At 39.9% G+C, this 18,894-nt stretch overlaps 1 protein-coding gene across 4 annotated transcripts in view; it reads right to left on the reverse strand.

The window, feature by feature from the left end:
- The window catches only part of THADA (THADA armadillo repeat containing), a 220,053-nt gene that overhangs the window by 21,109 nt on the left and 180,050 nt on the right, over window positions 1-18,894 (reverse strand). For all 4 annotated transcript variants that reach the window (XM_042051827.1, XM_042051828.1, XM_042051829.1 and 1 more), the window contains 5 exons: window positions 13,857-14,269; window positions 13,361-13,482; window positions 11,926-11,998; window positions 9,936-10,080; window positions 6,661-6,792 (listed from right to left, as the gene is read on the reverse strand). In XM_042051827.1, the coding sequence (XP_041907761.1) occupies window positions 6,661-6,792; window positions 9,936-10,080; window positions 11,926-11,998; window positions 13,361-13,482; window positions 13,857-14,269 (885 nt within the window). The remainder of the gene's footprint in view (window positions 1-6,660; window positions 6,793-9,935; window positions 10,081-11,925; window positions 11,999-13,360; window positions 13,483-13,856; window positions 14,270-18,894) is intronic.

Raw genomic sequence — 18,894 nt, forward strand, 5'->3', positions numbered from 1 at the left:
AGGAAATCTTACATCTATGATCTTGCCAGCTAATGCATCCTTAAACCAGTCTGCATGCATGCAATTCCCTAGTTTATGTCTGGGCAATTACCACTTATTCCTCAAAGCCAGGCAGCTGCCAGAACTGGTTTTAAGAGCCACAACTGAAGGAGCTGTCTGGGGCCTCAGAGGCCTATTAGCCTAACCTGAACACCAGGGCAATCACCCAGTGCATGAGAAAAGTAGAACCCTACGCACTAATCTTTGTCCAGGATCAGAGTAACCTGACATCTGTTTTATTCACCACGGTCCTCCCACTTGCCTCACTGGAAGGCTACACCAGCACGGAAGTAGAGCAAAAGGTGGTGAATCTGTCCCCTAGTTTGGCAAGAGGATGACCACACTAGTGACATGAAAAGGAGAGTTCTGAACAGTTTGCTGGCATCTCTCCTTTAGATTTCATCAACAGAGACACAGCAACTTAAAACGTGCATACTGCACACAGCAGTGGTGGACAGCTTCTAACCTCTAGGTATTCTCCATCTCCAATCCCACAGCACAGACTGAGCATTTGCAAGTAAACAGGCCTGGGGAGAGGGGGGTTAACTTGACATGCTCATGAACTAAAGCTTTAAGAAATCTATTTCATGCATTTACCCAATGACAAACATGTGGAAGAAGAGCTCCTTTTGCTATGGACAAACTTGGCACTTATTTTAATGAATAGTTTGAAAACAGTTTTAAATGCCAACAAGCAAATGAAGCAATGAATAAAGTAAAATACCTTTCTTTAGTGTTTCCCATGCAATAGGTGGGATGCTTTTACTGTGCAGCTAAACACCACCAATGTCAATGGTATTTTTAGCATTTAAACACTACCAATGTCCATTTAGCATTTCAGGTTTGCCCAGCAGTTACTCATAGCTGTTTCACTAGCAACTGGAGTAGATGAAATCTGAGCCACTTGTCCTGAAATGCTTCATGGACTAGTTGTAAAGGACATTTTGGGTACAAGTTTTGGGATCATGCCAGTCACCCATCATTTGCTGATATCACCTGTGGTGTTGATGATGACTGCCAGACCATTGTGCTACATTAACATCACACAGGCTGCATTACCTCTTACTCAAGTGATTTACTAGATCTTCTTAGGGCACATACGTATGAAACCTTCTGCACAGCTTGAGGTTCACCGAGAAAGATTTTTAGAGGATAGGAACAAGAAATATAAATCTGAGCAGGATTCCTTCTCCCCTTGTTTCTTTCAAATGTTAATACAGCTAGTCTGACTGTCCCTTAACCTTCCCTACCTCTGCTAAGGCATATTTACACCATCACTCTGCCAAAAAAAAAAAAACCCACACATAAACCTTCTTCCACACACATTCATGGCAGCCACACCTACTCTAGGTTCATGAAGAAGTCTGGTTTGAATTTACCTTGATTTTTACACTAATGATGTGTGAAGAAGAAAACTGAGGTGCAAGCAACAAGCAGCTTTGCTTTTCTCCATGCCAAGGTGACAGCATGGTTCACAAAAAGAAAGGTCCTACCCAGTCAGATGGTTAGGTCTGAAGTCTAAGTCTAGAGGAGAATTCAGAGACACCTTGAAAATGTTTTAGTGCTTCCATCTAATTAAATGATATTTTTTCTTCCCTCACCACCAGCCCAAGCAGCATATTTAAACTTCTCCCTTTACACATATTTATACTCTCTGGCCAATAAACAAAATGAAAGTTGTTAAAATGCTCCTACATGCCTGATACAGTAAGATAAATCTGAAATAGTGTGGGCCACCAAAACACAGGTAAACACCCAGCAATGAAGACTTCCACAAGAACCTCAACTCAGTCTGCTCCATAATGCCATCCCCTTCCCAACAGAATGCCCTTCAGAAGGTGGAACTGGCTTCTTTAAACCAGCCAGCTAATAACATTTTTTTTTCCCTTGCTGGTAAATCAAAACAACCAGGACATTTGTCATTTTCACTGATGATTTTCCCTGAAGATAAAAAGTAGAATTTATCAGGAAGGGAACAATCATCAAGAGAAGAAAAGAGAACTTTGCATTGCCTTTTGTTTGGAAACTCCTGGCACAGGAGTTATCAGCTATTGCTTATTTCCTAAGCATGTGAAATGGGAATCAAAGGAACAGAGATAATATACCTGAAATTTTAGCCAGTGGATTAAAATAAACTACATCATGCTCAGAATTACTCAAAACCTAAGACAAATAGCAATAACAACATTAGACTGATTTTCAAAGATGCTCACACTGCACCCAGTGATGGTGGTGCTCAGAGAGGGCCATTTACCTGCCCTGGGCTGCACAAGCTCTGCTGCAGCCACACAGCTCAGCCCAGGAACTAACTTGCTCATCTCTGTACAAAACTGCTATTTCACAATAAAAGTAGCAGAAAGTTCCTGAAGTCCTCAATTATATTCCAGAAGAGTATCTAGGCTGCTAAATCATTCAGGCACTTTCAGAAAATTTCCTCAAGTTTGCAAATCTAATTGCTCATCTAAGCTTAATTCAGTTCAATTTTAAAAATCAGCTAAATTGGTGCTAACACTGATGACACTAAAAATGCTCTTAAACTCATTTAAAGTTAATTTGGTAATTTACCAACATAAAGGTTAAGCTGACTAAAGGTACTTTTTAATACAGAATTTTATAGAATTTGATTGGCTTGGCTATAACGGCAGAAAAACAGTTTTAGTCAAACTCCTCTAATACTAACAAACTCATCACCTTACTTCACATAATACTTCTCTAGATTAAAAAAAAAAGCCATAGAGGAAAATTACACCAATAAATACAGTTTTTGTTCTAGCACAGTTACTTGAATTTTTCAGGATATTTAGTAAAGCAATCACCAGTAGGGAAAAAGCACTCTTGTTTCCCGAACTTAAATCATCTTTCTTGTAAGGAGTAACCCTCTTGTATAAAAAATGCTGCTGTGAATAGGTCTAGACTTTACACAGCCATGGGTCACTAATTTAATTAGATTTCAAAGCAACTATTCTACCTTTACACTGAACACAATACTTCCTGTACCCTCCCTCATACTAAAAGGAATAAAACAATCCCCCAGAGGTTTACACCTCAATGCATGAGGAAACAACAACAAAGTGTACACACAATACCTTGAGTTACAGATGGGGTTTATATTGTTCAAGTTATTAGGAAAACCTTAACTACCTGCTAAATTGGTATTTTTAGCAAGGAAAACAGAAGCTTTTCTCCTTTCTGGTGAGACAGGATTCTGTTTGACCTGCTCTGCTCAGAAAATGACTGCCATCAGCTAACTTCAGCAGCTTCCCCTCCTAAACATGAGCTTTTGCACGTACTAAAAAATTAAAACAAGCTTCTCTGTATGAATAAAATAAATCTAAAAAGTGAACTGTACTGGTAACAGTAGAAGTCCTTGCCTTCTAGAAGAAAATAGTAGAGCTTGTAGGGTTTTTCTTGGGGAGGCGAATAGTAGGGTAGAGTGAGGACAGGAGCCCTGCGGTGTCTCAGCATCTGGCCTTTTGAGCTTTTCTCCTTCCAAACAAAAACGGGGGCTGCAATTTTCACAGGGTTCTTGTATCACGTGTTGCCACGCATTTCTGGCTCCACAAGCTTACTGCTTTCATAATCTGAGTGATCCAAAGCTGCATGGATTAGTTACCTGAGGAGATTGGGGGGTTTGCCCTCACCAAAAGCCAAGAGGGAGCAACAAGAAACCAAGTTCATATTCTCCTCCAGGAGCTCACATAGCATTTCAAAGAATTACACAAGATAGGAGCTGTTACTGGAAGTGAAACCACACTAATACAGGATCATTTGCCTCCAGTTTCACTATCTACAAATAACATGAAAATACCTATTATTTGACAGTTTCATACTGCAACACATTTGTGCTGTTATTCAGCAACACACATGTAAAGAAAAAAACATGCTACGACAACTCTCTGAACAGTCTATGCAAATAACTTTGTTATTGTTAACACCAGTCCAACTTCACCTTGCTCTGCTGAACAAGATACTAATTCAGCCTTGGTCCAACTGTAACAGACAAGTACATAACCCTTCTTACTCTGTTCTTCCATGGGAAAACAAGATGCCAACCTGTATCACGCAGGAAGGGCAGGGGCAGTTGTCAGGCTATAGTCACAGATTCTTCTGGATCTCAGTTTAATGAAGCACTGATGGCACTGATTCCCTAAGTCACAATAAATGCAGTTCTTCTGCAGGCAGCTACAGCCTCCTCCTCCCTTACATGCTGGGTACACAGTGAGAAGAGAGGATTTTGTGAGGAGTGGATATGAAGATGCTAGTGCCAAAATTTCTGGCAAGCCCAGTGCTTGAATTTTGTGAGCAGCATTCCTGCTCTCTGTATGGTGAATTAACAGCAGTAAAAGGTGAAATACAGCATAATCTAATCCTACAGTGCAGTATTTCTGGAAATAAAATGGCTACTAGGACACAACACTTTTGATGCACAAATGAAGCTGAAATTATAATAGTCTCTTTACTCTCTCGTGTTAGCTAGCAGTAATGGTAATGATATAAAAGTGAAACAATTACAAAATGTATAAAACAGGTTTCTAAACATCCATTCCTCTTTCTGATGTCAACTCATCTTTTCGATCTCATGATAAAACTGCTGGGCCACAATACTAATTTATCATCATAAATGGAAATGAAAAGTCAGTTAATTTAGGACATCCAGTAATTTATTATAAAGTAAGAATTTTAAAGAGAGCTGTTTCACAGCTTCTAATGAATTTCACTCTATGGGTTTAGTTATTTTAAAGTCAGTGCTGTGATGAAAAATCAGACTTTCATGGTATGAAAACTTGAGAAAAAATAAGCAGATATTTGAATGTAATTTAAAAATTCCCAGGACAAAGAGCACTGGTGATCTATGAAATATCTAAACCACAGACCCACACATACTGCATACTCTCACATGCACATGAAAAGAAAGGGGGTAAATGGAAGTAAACAAACAACGTACAAAGCTAAGGTAATTTTAATCTGGTTATAAATAAAAACCACAAGGGCAAAACCGCTCCCCCCAAAAGCTAGAAAGCAAAACACAAAAAGTGAAAGGAGTTTAGCAAGGAAAAAAGATCACAGGAAGGAACAATGATGAAAAATGGACATGAAAAGAAACTGAATTATCTCTTTTCAAATGCAGCATTCTTTTTCAGTAACAGAAGACAGACACATTTCATTGCAAGAAGTTTAAGTGAAAAAACAGGAAGGCACAGCTAAGTGTAACTAAGGGGTTAACAGAAGTTTGGGGAGTGGGGTCCCCATCCTAATTAGGAACATAGCAAATAAAAAACAATTCTTATTTTATTTTCTCAATTAAGGTCGCTTCAGCTTTACCAAGAGGTAAGTTATAAGAGCAAGCACTGATGTGACCTTAGTATTAATTAGCAGGACAGAGCTCTCATCCAATTACAGGAAAATATCCCTTGGCACCAGGATAGAACAAGGGAGAAAGCAGAAGATACAAGGACTCAGAGAGACAACCCAGCACTGTATTATTCCCAAAGAAACTACGACCTTGAGACACTTGAGGATGCCCCCAAAGGCCAGCACTGGCGACCTGAGGCACACGCACACAGAGCCCCTCAATACTCAAGAGAGCTGTAGCTGGGACAAGAGAAACTGTCAGAGCTGTGATGCCAGTGCTGGAATCAGAGCTGTGGGATTTAACAGGAAGACAAAAGCTGTCCATTCTATATCCCTCCTTTTACCTTCTTCTACCCCCCAGCACTGCGCCTGAACAGCGCCAGCTCAAAACCACACTTGCCACATGAGCATATTCCTGCCTTCTTCTATCTACAATAGTAGAAAACATAATTTTACTGCCTTTGCTTATTTTTTTTTAAACCACAGAGCTGCTGTATCTCCAGCCTAGAGTAAGTTCACATGGAGAGGGCTGACTTAATTTGAACTGACTGCAGACAAGTTGGTACGGGCATTACTGAGTAGCACAGACCAGGGATCACCAGAGAGAGGTGAACATGGTAGTACATTCTAATTTATTCACAACACATGGAAGAATGTGTCAGCAAAGACTCTCAAAGTGAAGCACATTAATTAGCTAAGCCTACTCAAGTTTTGTGGCTATTTTTAAATTAATAGGGTTGAGTAAACTAGGGCAAGCAGACAAAAAGGCCCACATCCTCAAAAGCACATTGTGGGTTATGCTGAGAATTGTCTTTGTTGATCTGGATCTAAATGGATTTCAAAGTCTAATAATGAATCAATGAGTTGAACAGTGTTTCCTAGATTCCTGTCTCTCTGTGATTAGGCTCTTATAACAATGTGGGATTCAAGGAATGTCTTGCACTGCATTATATTAGACCTGAGCTGGTATTAAAGAACTTTCAAACTCTGAAATTATGTGAATGTTGACTCATCACAGCACGAACCATAAAGCTGAGTACTGCTGTTGTCTTTTTTACATCTCTATGTAACCATATGCAAATTATATACCAAGAACAGTAAAAGCAAAATAATAAAGCATGGTGGGCGTCAAACTTGCTGTTATCTTTTATGGTACGTGTATGTAGGAGATGGATGGAGCACTTTACAGTTAGCAAGACATTTTTGATGAGAAAGAAATACTTTTGCCTCCCAAACATTCAATAATATTTAAAAATAAAGTTAACATACCTGTTCCTTCATTGCTCTTTTTTTCAGACAGTGCCACTTGTATCACTTCAGCAGCAGCATCCCTTACTACCAAATCTTCATTCTGCAGCAGTAGAATCACACATTTCCACAGACCAAGGGTATCAGATAGTCCTATATTTATTTGTGGAGAAAATTTAGAGTCTGTTTCTTATATGCATTCAAAGAAGTTAGAGAGCTCTGTTTCCACACCTAAACACAACACATGAAAGTCATTGGCAAACCACTGGGAAAAAGACTGGCAATATGATCAACGTATTTTCAGCATGTGTGAACCTTATCTAGGTGGCAGACTCAGCTTGGTTTAAACAGTGGGCTACAGATAAGAGAATGGGCCTCTCTATTGGGGTTCAACTTTAGTCGTGAATGCTCTCCATTTCCTATAGTTTCTGGGAGTGTAGAATTCCTGTTTGGCAACATCAAAAATTCTGTGCAGAATTCCTGTTTGGCAACATCAAAAATTGACCAATGCACTCTGATCATGAATTTGCTGTTGCAATCTGCCTGGAGCAGAGGCTGCCAAACCAAGTTTTCTTCAGACACTGCCAGTAGTGCTGGACACAAATGCCATTCCCTGCTGGAAACAGCAAAAGACCTCACCTCTCAGGGATCTACCCATCACCTCCTTCTCCCACATCCACCTGAACCCAGCACTCACCAGTATGCCCTGCCAGCCTTACACCCACTGTCTGTTGGAAACAAGTTTAATCCATGAGGTAATTACATGTACACAGCTAACACTAACCAGAGAGAGCTGCCAAGAGGGAGGTGCTCAGCTGGTAATGGCCAAGCAGGCAGACAGCACACACCACCCCAGTGGCAATTCACACCTCACAAGCCATACTCCCCTTGCAAAGCCTCGTGCCATTTCATGCCACACCACAGATGACTAGCTCAAATCACAAGGCTGTACTCCTAGGTTTGCTGGGGTATTTTTCAGCTGACTTTTCAGGTCTTGTTGAACATCCTGATTAAAGGAATCTACTAGAAATTCACTTTTAGATGCAGCCAGCTGTTAGATATTACTTTCTGGTGACTACAGACAACACAAGAGCTGTGTTTCATTGCTGGCTTTCTTCTACCATGTTTTCAGCAGGTCTATCAGAGATTTGTATTACAAGGCTAGCCAGACAACTGTATTTTACTGCTTGGCCAAAGTAAATTGCTCAAGGCTTTACTACACAGGCACAAGAAGCATTCCTGTATTACCTGTAACTTCCCTATGTGGCAATGGCATGAAGTATAATTATTTCAGAAAGAAGTGGCTTTTTTTCCTAGCATGACACACTCAATAATGTTATACTGGTACAGCTAGGGAAGAATAATTATTCCCTTATAGATTCAATTGCCAGATTTCCCATCTAGACAAGTTCCTACTCTATCTCCAGAAGCAGTGGAAGTCTGCAAATGGAAAGACTTTTTCTGAACCCTCAAGCAGCTTGATGGAAAGATGATGGGGTCAACCAGAACATACAGACTGGCATTCACCCTCTTCCTCTTATGAACATAATAATGGAAGCTCCTGGGAATGACTACAACTGCATTTCACATAACCACAGTTTCCTTTAACTTCTACTTTTTACTGTATGTGGTCAAGCAAGCTGATGCAGAAGGTGGCATAGAAGTCAAAGCTGTTTACATGCACAGAAGCCCTTTAAGGAAATTATTCTGGGTTTATATCGCTACAACTAATCACCAGACCATGCCCTTGATTTGCTGAACACTGCAGTACTGACAGCTTCACAGGCGTAAAGACCCCCAGACTCACAATTCTAGGTACTATGGAGGGTCAGCTCTGCATCTTTCTTCCCCTGCATCAATTCTCAGAGCAAAGAGCTAACTGGGATGGTTTGCCCACCAAATAGACCTTGGGGGTCTATTTTCTGGGCTGTCTGGGGAGCATTTATTTTTACTTGTCTGTTTTCATTTGTTTTGTTAGGATTTTATACAGGATACAAACTGCTGCTATTTTTTATTTCAGACCACATCTGCCTGACTGGAAAGCATGGAAATCAGCAACTGTTTTGACAAGATCAAAGAGGAAACTGTTGTCCATCATCTATGGACCACATCCAAATAACAACAGATGAGAAGCACAGCATTTGGGACTTTTTCACTCCAATACCTCCCCTGTCTTCATTTGACATAAAATGGTAATGATGTCTGTCCTATGAAGAGCTTTATCTACATGGTGGAGGTCAAGATTTCCAGAGCTGATACTATGAAAACTTAATAGTGCAATGTCTACCTCATATAACAGATTTAGCTCTGTTAAATGTTACCAGTACCTCTTAAAAGGCACATCTCATAATAATAGCTGATTTTTCACAAAACCACTATCTACAGGTTAAGAAATATACTGTTCTTCTTGTGTAAGACATATTTGTATCCAGTCCACATGGATGAACTTAAGCTACTTAAACCAAAAACATTTCTATAACTACACTGGAATCATGGAGTATCAAGGTATCATGGAGTTAAAACTATCTAAAGCTGTCTGTCCTGTTCAGGATGCAAAATAATTTTTTTATCATCTATTACTACCTATTCTTGCATATTTCCTGGCCCTTTAGTCACAAAATCCCCCATTATCTATTCAATGAAGTCGGGGGGGGGAGCTAAAAGAAAAACCCCATCTATTCTCCAGAACAAACCAGAGTTTCCAAACCAAAGTTTAGCTTTGCCTCTCAGTCACTAAACTGTTGAATAAGGCTGTGTAGGTTATATTTGTTCTCTTTCTTTCTTTGTTTTCTAAAGAGACAATCTAATGTTAACTTAAAAAAAAAATCATTATACCTGGGGGATATAATGTGATCCAATTATTAATCATTCTTATAGTAGAACATGACTCTCATTTCTAGACGGAAGCCCTTAATTTCAACATCCAGCCAGCACAGCTTTGTTACACTCCCAGCATAAAGTATGCCCCCATCACCAGTAGAGTATTACAGAAAGATTCAAGTCAGTGAACAACTGCAAGCCCATAATTCTGTACAGCAATGTATAGTGACCTGGAGACATAACAACATCTCATGTGCCCCTTCTGCCGAGCTACTGCAAGAGGCTGTGCACGTGTCCTTTCTACCAGAATTTAAATAAATCTCTATGCTTAGTAATTAAATCCTATTAAAATTTTCAAATAACCCCGTTTGATGTAATTCTGTTTTGACTGTGTGTACACATACAATACATATGAAATCATGTATTAATGGATTTCATCAAAAAAGATCCAGAAAATTACTGTTCAAGCTACTTACCAAGGATGAGCTTCTCACTGATCAGAAGGAATGATGTTATACTTTTAAGAACTTCAGCAGCTGCTAGCAGCATCTCTGTCTCTTGCTCATCTCCACAAAAATACACTATCAGCTGAACCCATTTTTTCAAGATTTCTTCTGAAATCTGAAGGCACAGAACACATGAGAAGTATGCTGTACAAGCTGGTGTTACCTCTTACCATCACAGTGAACTATGGCCTGCCAAAGGGATACTGCTCATTAGTAAATGCTGGGTTTTTTCAAAGTTGTGAATCCCACATGACCATTTAGAAGTTAGGAGATTTTCTTTTAGTCAGAGCAGTATTCACAGGCAAGTCTCTTGCTCTGTCCCTTCACACCAGACTCACCAATGACCACACAAGTCAAAGAATATCTTTGTGTCCTCAGTTCTTCTAAACATGCAAGCCAAAGACAAATATGCTGGTCCTTTGCTGAATTTCAGACAGTTCCTCTCTGCCCATCTCTCCAGCCTGCTGAGGCCCTTCTGAAGGGCTGCACAGCCTCTGGGGTATCAGCCACTGCTCCCAGCTTTGTGTTGTCACTGAACTTGCTGAGCAGGGGTCTGGCCCTTCACTGAGTCACTGATGAATAAGTTAAACAATACTGGGCCCAGTATTGAACCTTGAGGGCACCACTAGTGACAGATCAACTAGGCCCTGTGACACTGCTTACAACCCTCTGGGATGTGCCATTCAGCCAGTTCTCAATCCACCTCATTAACTGAGGAATCGATGAAACCTCATGATACTCTGCCTCATTCTGCCTGGTACAGGGCCATGTACCTGCACTGCACAAAGGGACAGAGCCAGAGTGTGTCCTACAGATTCTGTAACAGGTGAAAACAAAACATAAAAATCTCTCAAGATGTTAAAATGACTCAAATTTCAAGCAGACACACGGAAGGAATATCTAGAAAGACAGAACTTAACTTTTACCTTATGGAAGAGAAAATCCTTTCCACAGATGTAAATACTGAATGCAAGCCCAAAGAAAGAATTTAGATGGAAAACTGATGTACCTGGTCTTTCCCAAAGCCAAAAGCTCTCTCTGTAGGTATATCTTAGATCTGCCAGGATTTATATGCTTATTAGAGAAAGTTGTTTTAGTATTTCTAGTTAAGATTGTTACAGCATTTTTCATTAATTCCTCTGTTATGTTATACTTAAGTCCTCACACTATGCCTTTCCTTTAACAAAAAGATTTAACATCATAATTCATGTTCCTCAATTCTTACGTGCAAATCTGATTTTATATTTTTTTATAATAAGACGTGGTTATTAGCATACAATATGAATCCATTCTGCTGCTCATTCTGTGAAAAATAACAGCTATGTAAGGAAAAAAAAAATCTTCCTTTTAAAACGGATCATGAGAGTTTTGTTTGTTTTAAAATATCCACTAAGTGGCTTTTGTGTCTTTGAAAAGACTTTTAAGAATGTCCAGCACTAAAGCTGCCTTTGCTCTGCCCTACACATACGTATCATAGACTGACAATTTAAAATCAAAAGAAATCTGAGCCGGCTGGGAACTGCACCCAACCACGGCTCTAGCTTTGTGCCTTCCCACCCGACATGCTCTCCTGTGGGCTCTCCAAAAATCAAGAAACCACAAAAAAGTTGCACTTCAGTAAATGGGCTGGATTCAGAACAAGCATTAAACACCACAGGCATTTCCCTTTCCACACTACAGTGACCATTTTGGATGGGCTCAGAAGCTGAAATTACTCCATCAGAAATATTTACATATGTATTTGAAATGACTCTGAGAGGGATATACTGAGGTGATATTCCTAGCTGTTTCATTTCAGAACATGGCAGCATATTCAGAGAGGAAGACATAATATCAAAAATGATGCAAGGACACAAGAAAACACAAGCTTGGGGAGTGGATCTAAAAGAAGCCACACTACTGCTTCAATCACCAAAACCTGCAGATTTACAAAACTGTTAATCAGCTCCATTTCCCTTACCTGCTGATGGGTCTGCAAAAGGTGGATAATCAATTTGGAGGCAAATTTGAGAGCTATGGTTTGACGTTCAGGGCTGAGAAAACAAAACAAAGGACATATCAGAAAAACAGCTATTTCTGCCATCATTTCATCTCTACAAGAAACCAGCCAGCTCTTAATTATTTCTGATTATCACCAACAGGTATTTTTCAAGCTGAGCACTTGGAGCTTTTACATTAGAGATGTAGATGTTAGCTAAGTTCTCAGCTGATATGCAAATGAAACATGCCCTTACTTTCACTTCTCTCATGTTTATTTTCTATTTACATACTTCTCATAGAAGAACACATTTGAAAATGGAACCCAAGTCAAATAACCCAGACATTATTTTAAATTGTAAACAAAAGCATCTCTTCAAGCTGGTGTTTAGCTGCAGGAATATCTTCTACAGCTGCTAGAAATGCTTCTAGTGCAGAATATGCCTACTGCCAGCTTCCAAGCTTCCCTGCTGCCTAGCAGGATCTAAGGACATGGCTCTTGGCACTGTGGCTTCTGAAGCCTGTTCCCACCATGGGGAATGACAACACCTGAGCAGTAAGGCCAGCTATTTCAGCCATTTCCCTCTAACAGCACCAGCCAGTGTTATTTACCACCAGTATCTTACTTCATCCCAGAAATGACCACTCCCCATCATTTGAACAACTTAGTGCAAGTCAGCAGCAAATGTGCACAGCTATAAAATGCTATTCTAAACTCTTTACCCTCGACATTGGTAACACTGGACTGCAATGTTTACATGGCTTAAAAAGCTATCAGAAACAGGATGTCATACCCTTAGAGCATGGACACTGTAACCCTGTTTGTCCACTCTACTATGGATAGATGGACACGGCTTCTAACTCAGTAGGAACTACAAACTGGCTCCAGCTTTTGAGTGCTTTCTGCTGGCTTTACAGTCTGTGTAAGGAGTGCAAACCCTAAGGATTAGGATTAACCATTTCTGACAGTCCAACAAGTTAAATGAGATCTGTCATTCTTTCTACAAACCATCTGCCCATAAACCAGGATAGGGGGGATGGCAGATTCACAGCAAACGAGTGTATGGTTGGATCATTAATACTAATTGCTAATTCTACATTAAACTGGGTGTTTCCCAATTACCATGCAGGAAGAACTATGCTCACTGGCTCTCACTGGACAGCCAGAATAACTTTGTGCTTCATGAACTGTATTACTGGACATTTACAGGGTGCTAGTATGACCTGGGGGCCTTTTTAGTAATTCAGATCCACATCTAACTTCTCTGAAAAATTCTCAAGAACCCTCTTTACTCAAATAAGCCACACTCACTTTTCTGAAACACGGATTTTTAAATCAAAGGGCAGTCCCAAACCAATATATTAATGATCAGTGTTAAAAGTTTTTAAAATATTTCAACATGCATGACAGACCATACCTGCTGGGGATATCTGCAAGGTTTAAGCTCCAGGTTAAGAGCTCATTTGGATTCATTTTTATAGAGCATTTGGTCTTTGGAAGCACATTTCTGAGATCCATATTATAAAGAATTTCCAGCACCTGCAGACACAATTCACAAACAAAGAATTTACAGTCTCAACAGGAATGTGCACATTTGAGATCAATAAAACACTGACTTAAACTCCACTCCAAGAACACAAAAATTCCCTCTGGATAGTTCTAAGAAAGGAGAGAGGAAGTTCTTGCTTTTACACAAGAACATCTGTTACAAAATTATTGCACAGCTCCTGTTCAGTGTAAAAAAAACCCAATTACTCACCCATTATTTAAAAAGCATAATGCATATATGAATTACATGAAATATAGATGAAATATATATGAAATATATTTTTGAAAATTACAAGTATAATCTAAAAATTAAAAACATAATTTACTGAAAACATACAAAATGTCAATAAAAAAGCACCTCTTACCTTGCAAAAACACTGGGGATTGGTTTCCTTCAGAGCCATTGTGAGAAAAGTGTCTTCCAAATCAATGAGTAAACACAATACACCTCCTCTTCCTTCTGCAATCTGCTTGGAATTTCTTTGTTTCAGCCACAGCAGTATTGCTTCCAATGCCAGCAGACGCACCTCATGGAACTCACAGTGCAGGAGATGAGCTACTGACAGTGAGGGCTTGGCCATTCTCCTTGCAGCAGCTGAACCACAGCTCTGGATGTCAGCACCTGCAGTCACTGACAGCACTGATATTACAAGTTTGGTGATGCTCTGGAGATACTGTATCAGCCCTGGTACTGCAGATGAGTAGGGAATACCAGACATCAACTCAGAATCTGAAATGACTCTGTTCATCTCTTCCCAAAAGTCAAGCAATTGCATTCCTGGAATGAGAGTAACACTTAGTAAAGTGACAAATAAATGATGTTACCATCTGCTCCAGACCATGAAGTTGAAAAATATCAGGTATGCAAAAGGTATCACAATGTAAATTCAGGCATTAAATGAAAACCAGGGTTCTCCTTCATTTTAAACTGATTCCAAATTATAAAAAAGCTTTGCTAGGTATCACATGTATTCATATTTAAACAGAAAGAAACAAGGACACAAAGTTTTCTGAGAACCAAAAATTGTTCAACACAATTTTCAATCAACACAAGTTTCAATCAACTTAAAAAATGCTACAGTACCTTGCATCTTTGATTTCCTGCAATCTTTACCAACTACATCCATTTGGTAAGCATTTCTTTAAATCAAGCCAGTAATACAATATTGCAAATGGTACAAACCTACCATTTCTACCGTTGTAGAAAGTGATTAACACAAATAAACTATTAAATATATGTGGAAAAAATGTAGATAGTTAGCTCTAAAATCAGAGACCAAGCTGGACAAAGTGCTGTCAGACTACTCAGCTGCAACTGAAATCAGGAGAAATGATGACAAAGGCCATTCTGATAGTACTGAAAATCTCACGCCTTCATAGCTTTAGTCAGAAAAAACCTGCTATTAAGAAGATGCCCCTTTGAGATAAATAGACCTGTCCTGTGTGTATCAATTTAAAGAATTTACTGATAAAAAAATCCAGGATGCTTTTCCTATTTTTATTCATTTTGAACAGTTAACATAGCTAAGAAAAAAAAGGAGCTGCATTGTAACCCCTCTCATGTATCAGCACAGGAACTGTGGCATTTCAGCCATTTACACTGGTGCAACCTTGTCCACATGGCCCAGCACAGCCTGAGAACCTTCTTTAGTGCTTGGCCACCTCCTGGAGTCAACCAAGAGGCCACTGCCATCTGTGATACCAGAGGGTTTCAGGCCTTCTCAGAGTTGGCAATGTAGACACAAAAAGAAAGAAAAAAATCATCAATGGTCCTATCTCACACCCACGTAGACTGAAATACCCATGTGCCTTGAGTTCAACCCTCTTCTCCAACATCAGCAGGAATGAACCATTTTATAATATTGAAACCAAGGATTTTTGCCCAGTTCAGTGTCTCTACAGCTTGTACTGCAAGAAAATGAACATGCTGCACCCCACAAAATTCAAATGCAAGTGGAGGAAAATCACAAAGAACAGAGAACAACAGTGCCACTGTGCTAAGGCATGTTGGAAGTTTAGGGTCTTTTAAATGTAAAAATGCACTGAAGGTAAATACAAAGATTAAACAAACTTAGATTTCTTCAGTATCTTCAAGAAGACAATTCATTGCCATGTACCTTTGCTGTTTATAATTAAACACTGAGCACTGCTAAAAGCGTGTCCAAATAGTCCTACTAAATTCCTGAATTTGACACGAAGCCACAGCACAAATATAGATTCATTTTGTTGCCCATGAAGACATTTCCCTAAGCCTTCTATTTACAGTTAAATATCCTGCCCTTTCATATTCAGATTCTTCCAAAGCCATCTTAATTTGTCTGACATTTACACAGAAAGTTGACATGGTTGTACACTGTCTAGCACATAAGGCAGAACCATTTCTGAATAATTCTGGACACGCTTCAAAGAAATCCAGTATTTGTAAAAATTTTTCCAACATATTGCCCAACCATTAGCTCTGTCATTCAGATTTTTGCTACAGTTTCTTTTCTGAAGGGACTTGCTGCACAAAGGAACTCCAGTATCACTGCAGAACTGTCTCACAGCATTATCCTCTATGTGACACAGCTGACTTCCGCCTCATAGCAATGCAAAATTGTGTATTTTGTATATTTCATTTGCTACATTTCTAAACCCCCTCCAAACACACTGCTTTTACACACTGGCATCACAGCATAAACTAGCAATAATGCCCATGTCACACAACAAGTATCCAACTGCCAGAATTCCTTAATTTCTGAACTGTCTGGTTGCCTTGGAGAGAGAGGGATTAGGCCTTCATCTCAGTTATTACACAGCCTGACTCCACATACAGAAGTTTAACAACAGAAATAATCCCAGGCAGCTGAAAGAAAAAAGGTTCAAGGTCCAACACCTCAGTTCAAGAAGAGAATGTACAGCCTCAGCTTTGGAGCACTGCACCCGCTCAGGTTCCTACCTGCTCCCCCTCTCAGCTGCCTTTCAGTAACACACATGCCAACTGGCTCAACTCTTCAAACCAAGGGTGTATTTGCAAGTATATTGCAAGAGGAATGCTTGTATCTCCTGTCCATGTTGCTTTACATTGAGGTAAGCTACATGCAAGCAGTAATGGGAAACCTGACAGGATGGAAGGGTCAAAGCTCCAGAGCAGGAAAAGGGAGAGTAGTACTAGGTGGACAGAGAGAGAGAGAGAGAGGGAGAGAGGGGAAAAAAAATAGGGGAAGGGGGCAGGATGTCTTTCATTTTGTTAGTGTCAACGCTGCCAACTTCACCAGAGCCTGCAACCCAACATCAGACAGAGTGGTGACCCTTCCATGGACTCTGGGAGCTGCCCATGCAATGACCTTCCAACTCAGCAAACTTCCATTTGTATTTTGCAAGGCCAGCACAACTTCTCTTTATATCTTCATCTTTAAAGGGGAAAACTACTTTCATACAAAAAACATAGCAAAGCTACTCACTCCCAGAACTACCAGTTTGCAGAGACTGTGATACAAGAGTCTTTGGCAACAGATCCTCTTTTTCCGTACATATCAAATACTTCTGCTTTGGAAGCCTTCTGGATTACTTCTTCTTTTCCCATGCAATTGTGAAAGACTGGACACTGTGGCTCATCTATTTTACAGAAAGTCTCTTTAAAATTGGACGTCTCAATGGCAAGGCCGTCAGCAAAATAAGACTGTCTGCATATTTGCTTAGCCTCAGCACACCAGAAAGCAAATCCTTCTGCATTCATCTTGTGCTCCACATGCTCTCCAACACTCTTTTTTCACACAAATATGTACAAAAGGAAAGAATGCTCCAGTCTTATTACAGTGCAGTGGAAATAGTCCTGCTTTCAACTGCATCACTAAGAAATCTTTCCAGGCTTTCACGTAAATGTTTTCTAGTCTGCTTAGCTTTAAGTAAACTCTTTCCTTTGGCTTACATCAAAATATGCAACTAAACCAGAAAACCACACTGGTTCCCGAAGTAAATGTCAGCCTCTGTTGTTAAGATACAGTAATGACATACTTCTATTTACAAACAAACATCACTGTACAGTTTGAATGACCAGCTGCTGTGAGAAGGGAGAACAAATTTTGGCTGACCAAAGAAGGGTCCTGGCAAACAGCAGTTTTTCCAGGATGCTGACAGATGCAAAAGAGTCCCCAAGAATTAAGTGGATTTAATTTTATTTGTTTCCCCCTTAAGGATTGCTTCATTTGTAGAACAGGAAGAATTTCAGCCTACTTCTAGTACAGGAGACATCTTACATGACCACTTGGTTCTCCTCAACACCCGACACAAACATTCTCAATCCCTTTATGTCCCCTATACTGATATATGCATACATCAGCTATGTCACAGCATCTCAGTTTGAGGGGCTGCTTTTTTAATCCTATCAGTCAGGTATATGAAGTAAAACGGTCTTTCACCACCTGAAAATAAAGAGGAAAGAAAGAGGGGCAGAATAGAATCAGCAGGCTGGCTGAATCTCCAGTCACAAACCACCCCAAAATTCAGCAGCTCCCAAACCTGCACCCTGCCTCTCTTCTGCTCTTCCCTGCAGTGGCAGGCAGGACCTATTCAGTCTGTTCCCAGAGTAAGCAGAAACATAGAGCAAGGACAGAAAAATGTCCCTGCTCAGGGAGTAACGAACCGTCAGCTGATGGACAGTTCAGCTGATCTTTCACCTCAGAGATACCACAGTCTGTTCAAAAGTGAGAGAAGTAATGTAAATTCCTTCCATATTTAAATCTAAACTTGCTTCACCTCCTTGCAGGGTTGATACATTTCTGTAGGATTTGGTAATTTCACACTGATTATCTAGCTACTGCCAAGTGGACAACTCTCCTGATCATCAGGGCAGGCTTCCTTCCGTACATGTGATTAGCATACCTTTAAGTATTTGCACACTTCTAGATAAATATTGAGATTAAATCCTGTATGCAGGCCCTCGAGCATCCAAACTACCATGTTCCTACTAGAGGCTCCACGAAAAACAGAACAAAGCAGGGGAAAAGGGGGAAGTTACTACCAGCATCAGAAAACTTACTGACATTCTGCAAGGGCAGACAAAAACTACAAGACCAGAAATAAAATGCTGCTGTGCTTGCATTATTGTTATGGGAAGGGGGTCCAACCATCAAAAATATGGATATTCATCATCATTCACCAAGATCTGCAAGAAAGTGCAATTGTTTATAAACTGAGGTTAAAATCCTCATGCACTCTCAAACTACCATCCACAGACATCTGAAGAGATCATACGAATAGGGAGTAGGCTGAGAAGTAATCAGTGCCAAGAAGAGATTTTCCTAGACAAATACTAAGGAAAAGTATTTTCTTTCTTATTTTTCCTTTTTATTAAAAGTGGATTAGGCAAAGTGGATCACTGCTAAATGGAAAAAAAACCACAAAGAGAACAGAAAAGTCTGT

Source organism: Corvus kubaryi, unplaced genomic scaffold (genome assembly GCF_017639235.1).
Source record: "Corvus kubaryi isolate FWS band 111438036 unplaced genomic scaffold, C.kubaryi_AGA036_p1.0 76, whole genome shotgun sequence".
Taxonomy (NCBI): domain Eukaryota; kingdom Metazoa; phylum Chordata; class Aves; order Passeriformes; family Corvidae; genus Corvus; species Corvus kubaryi.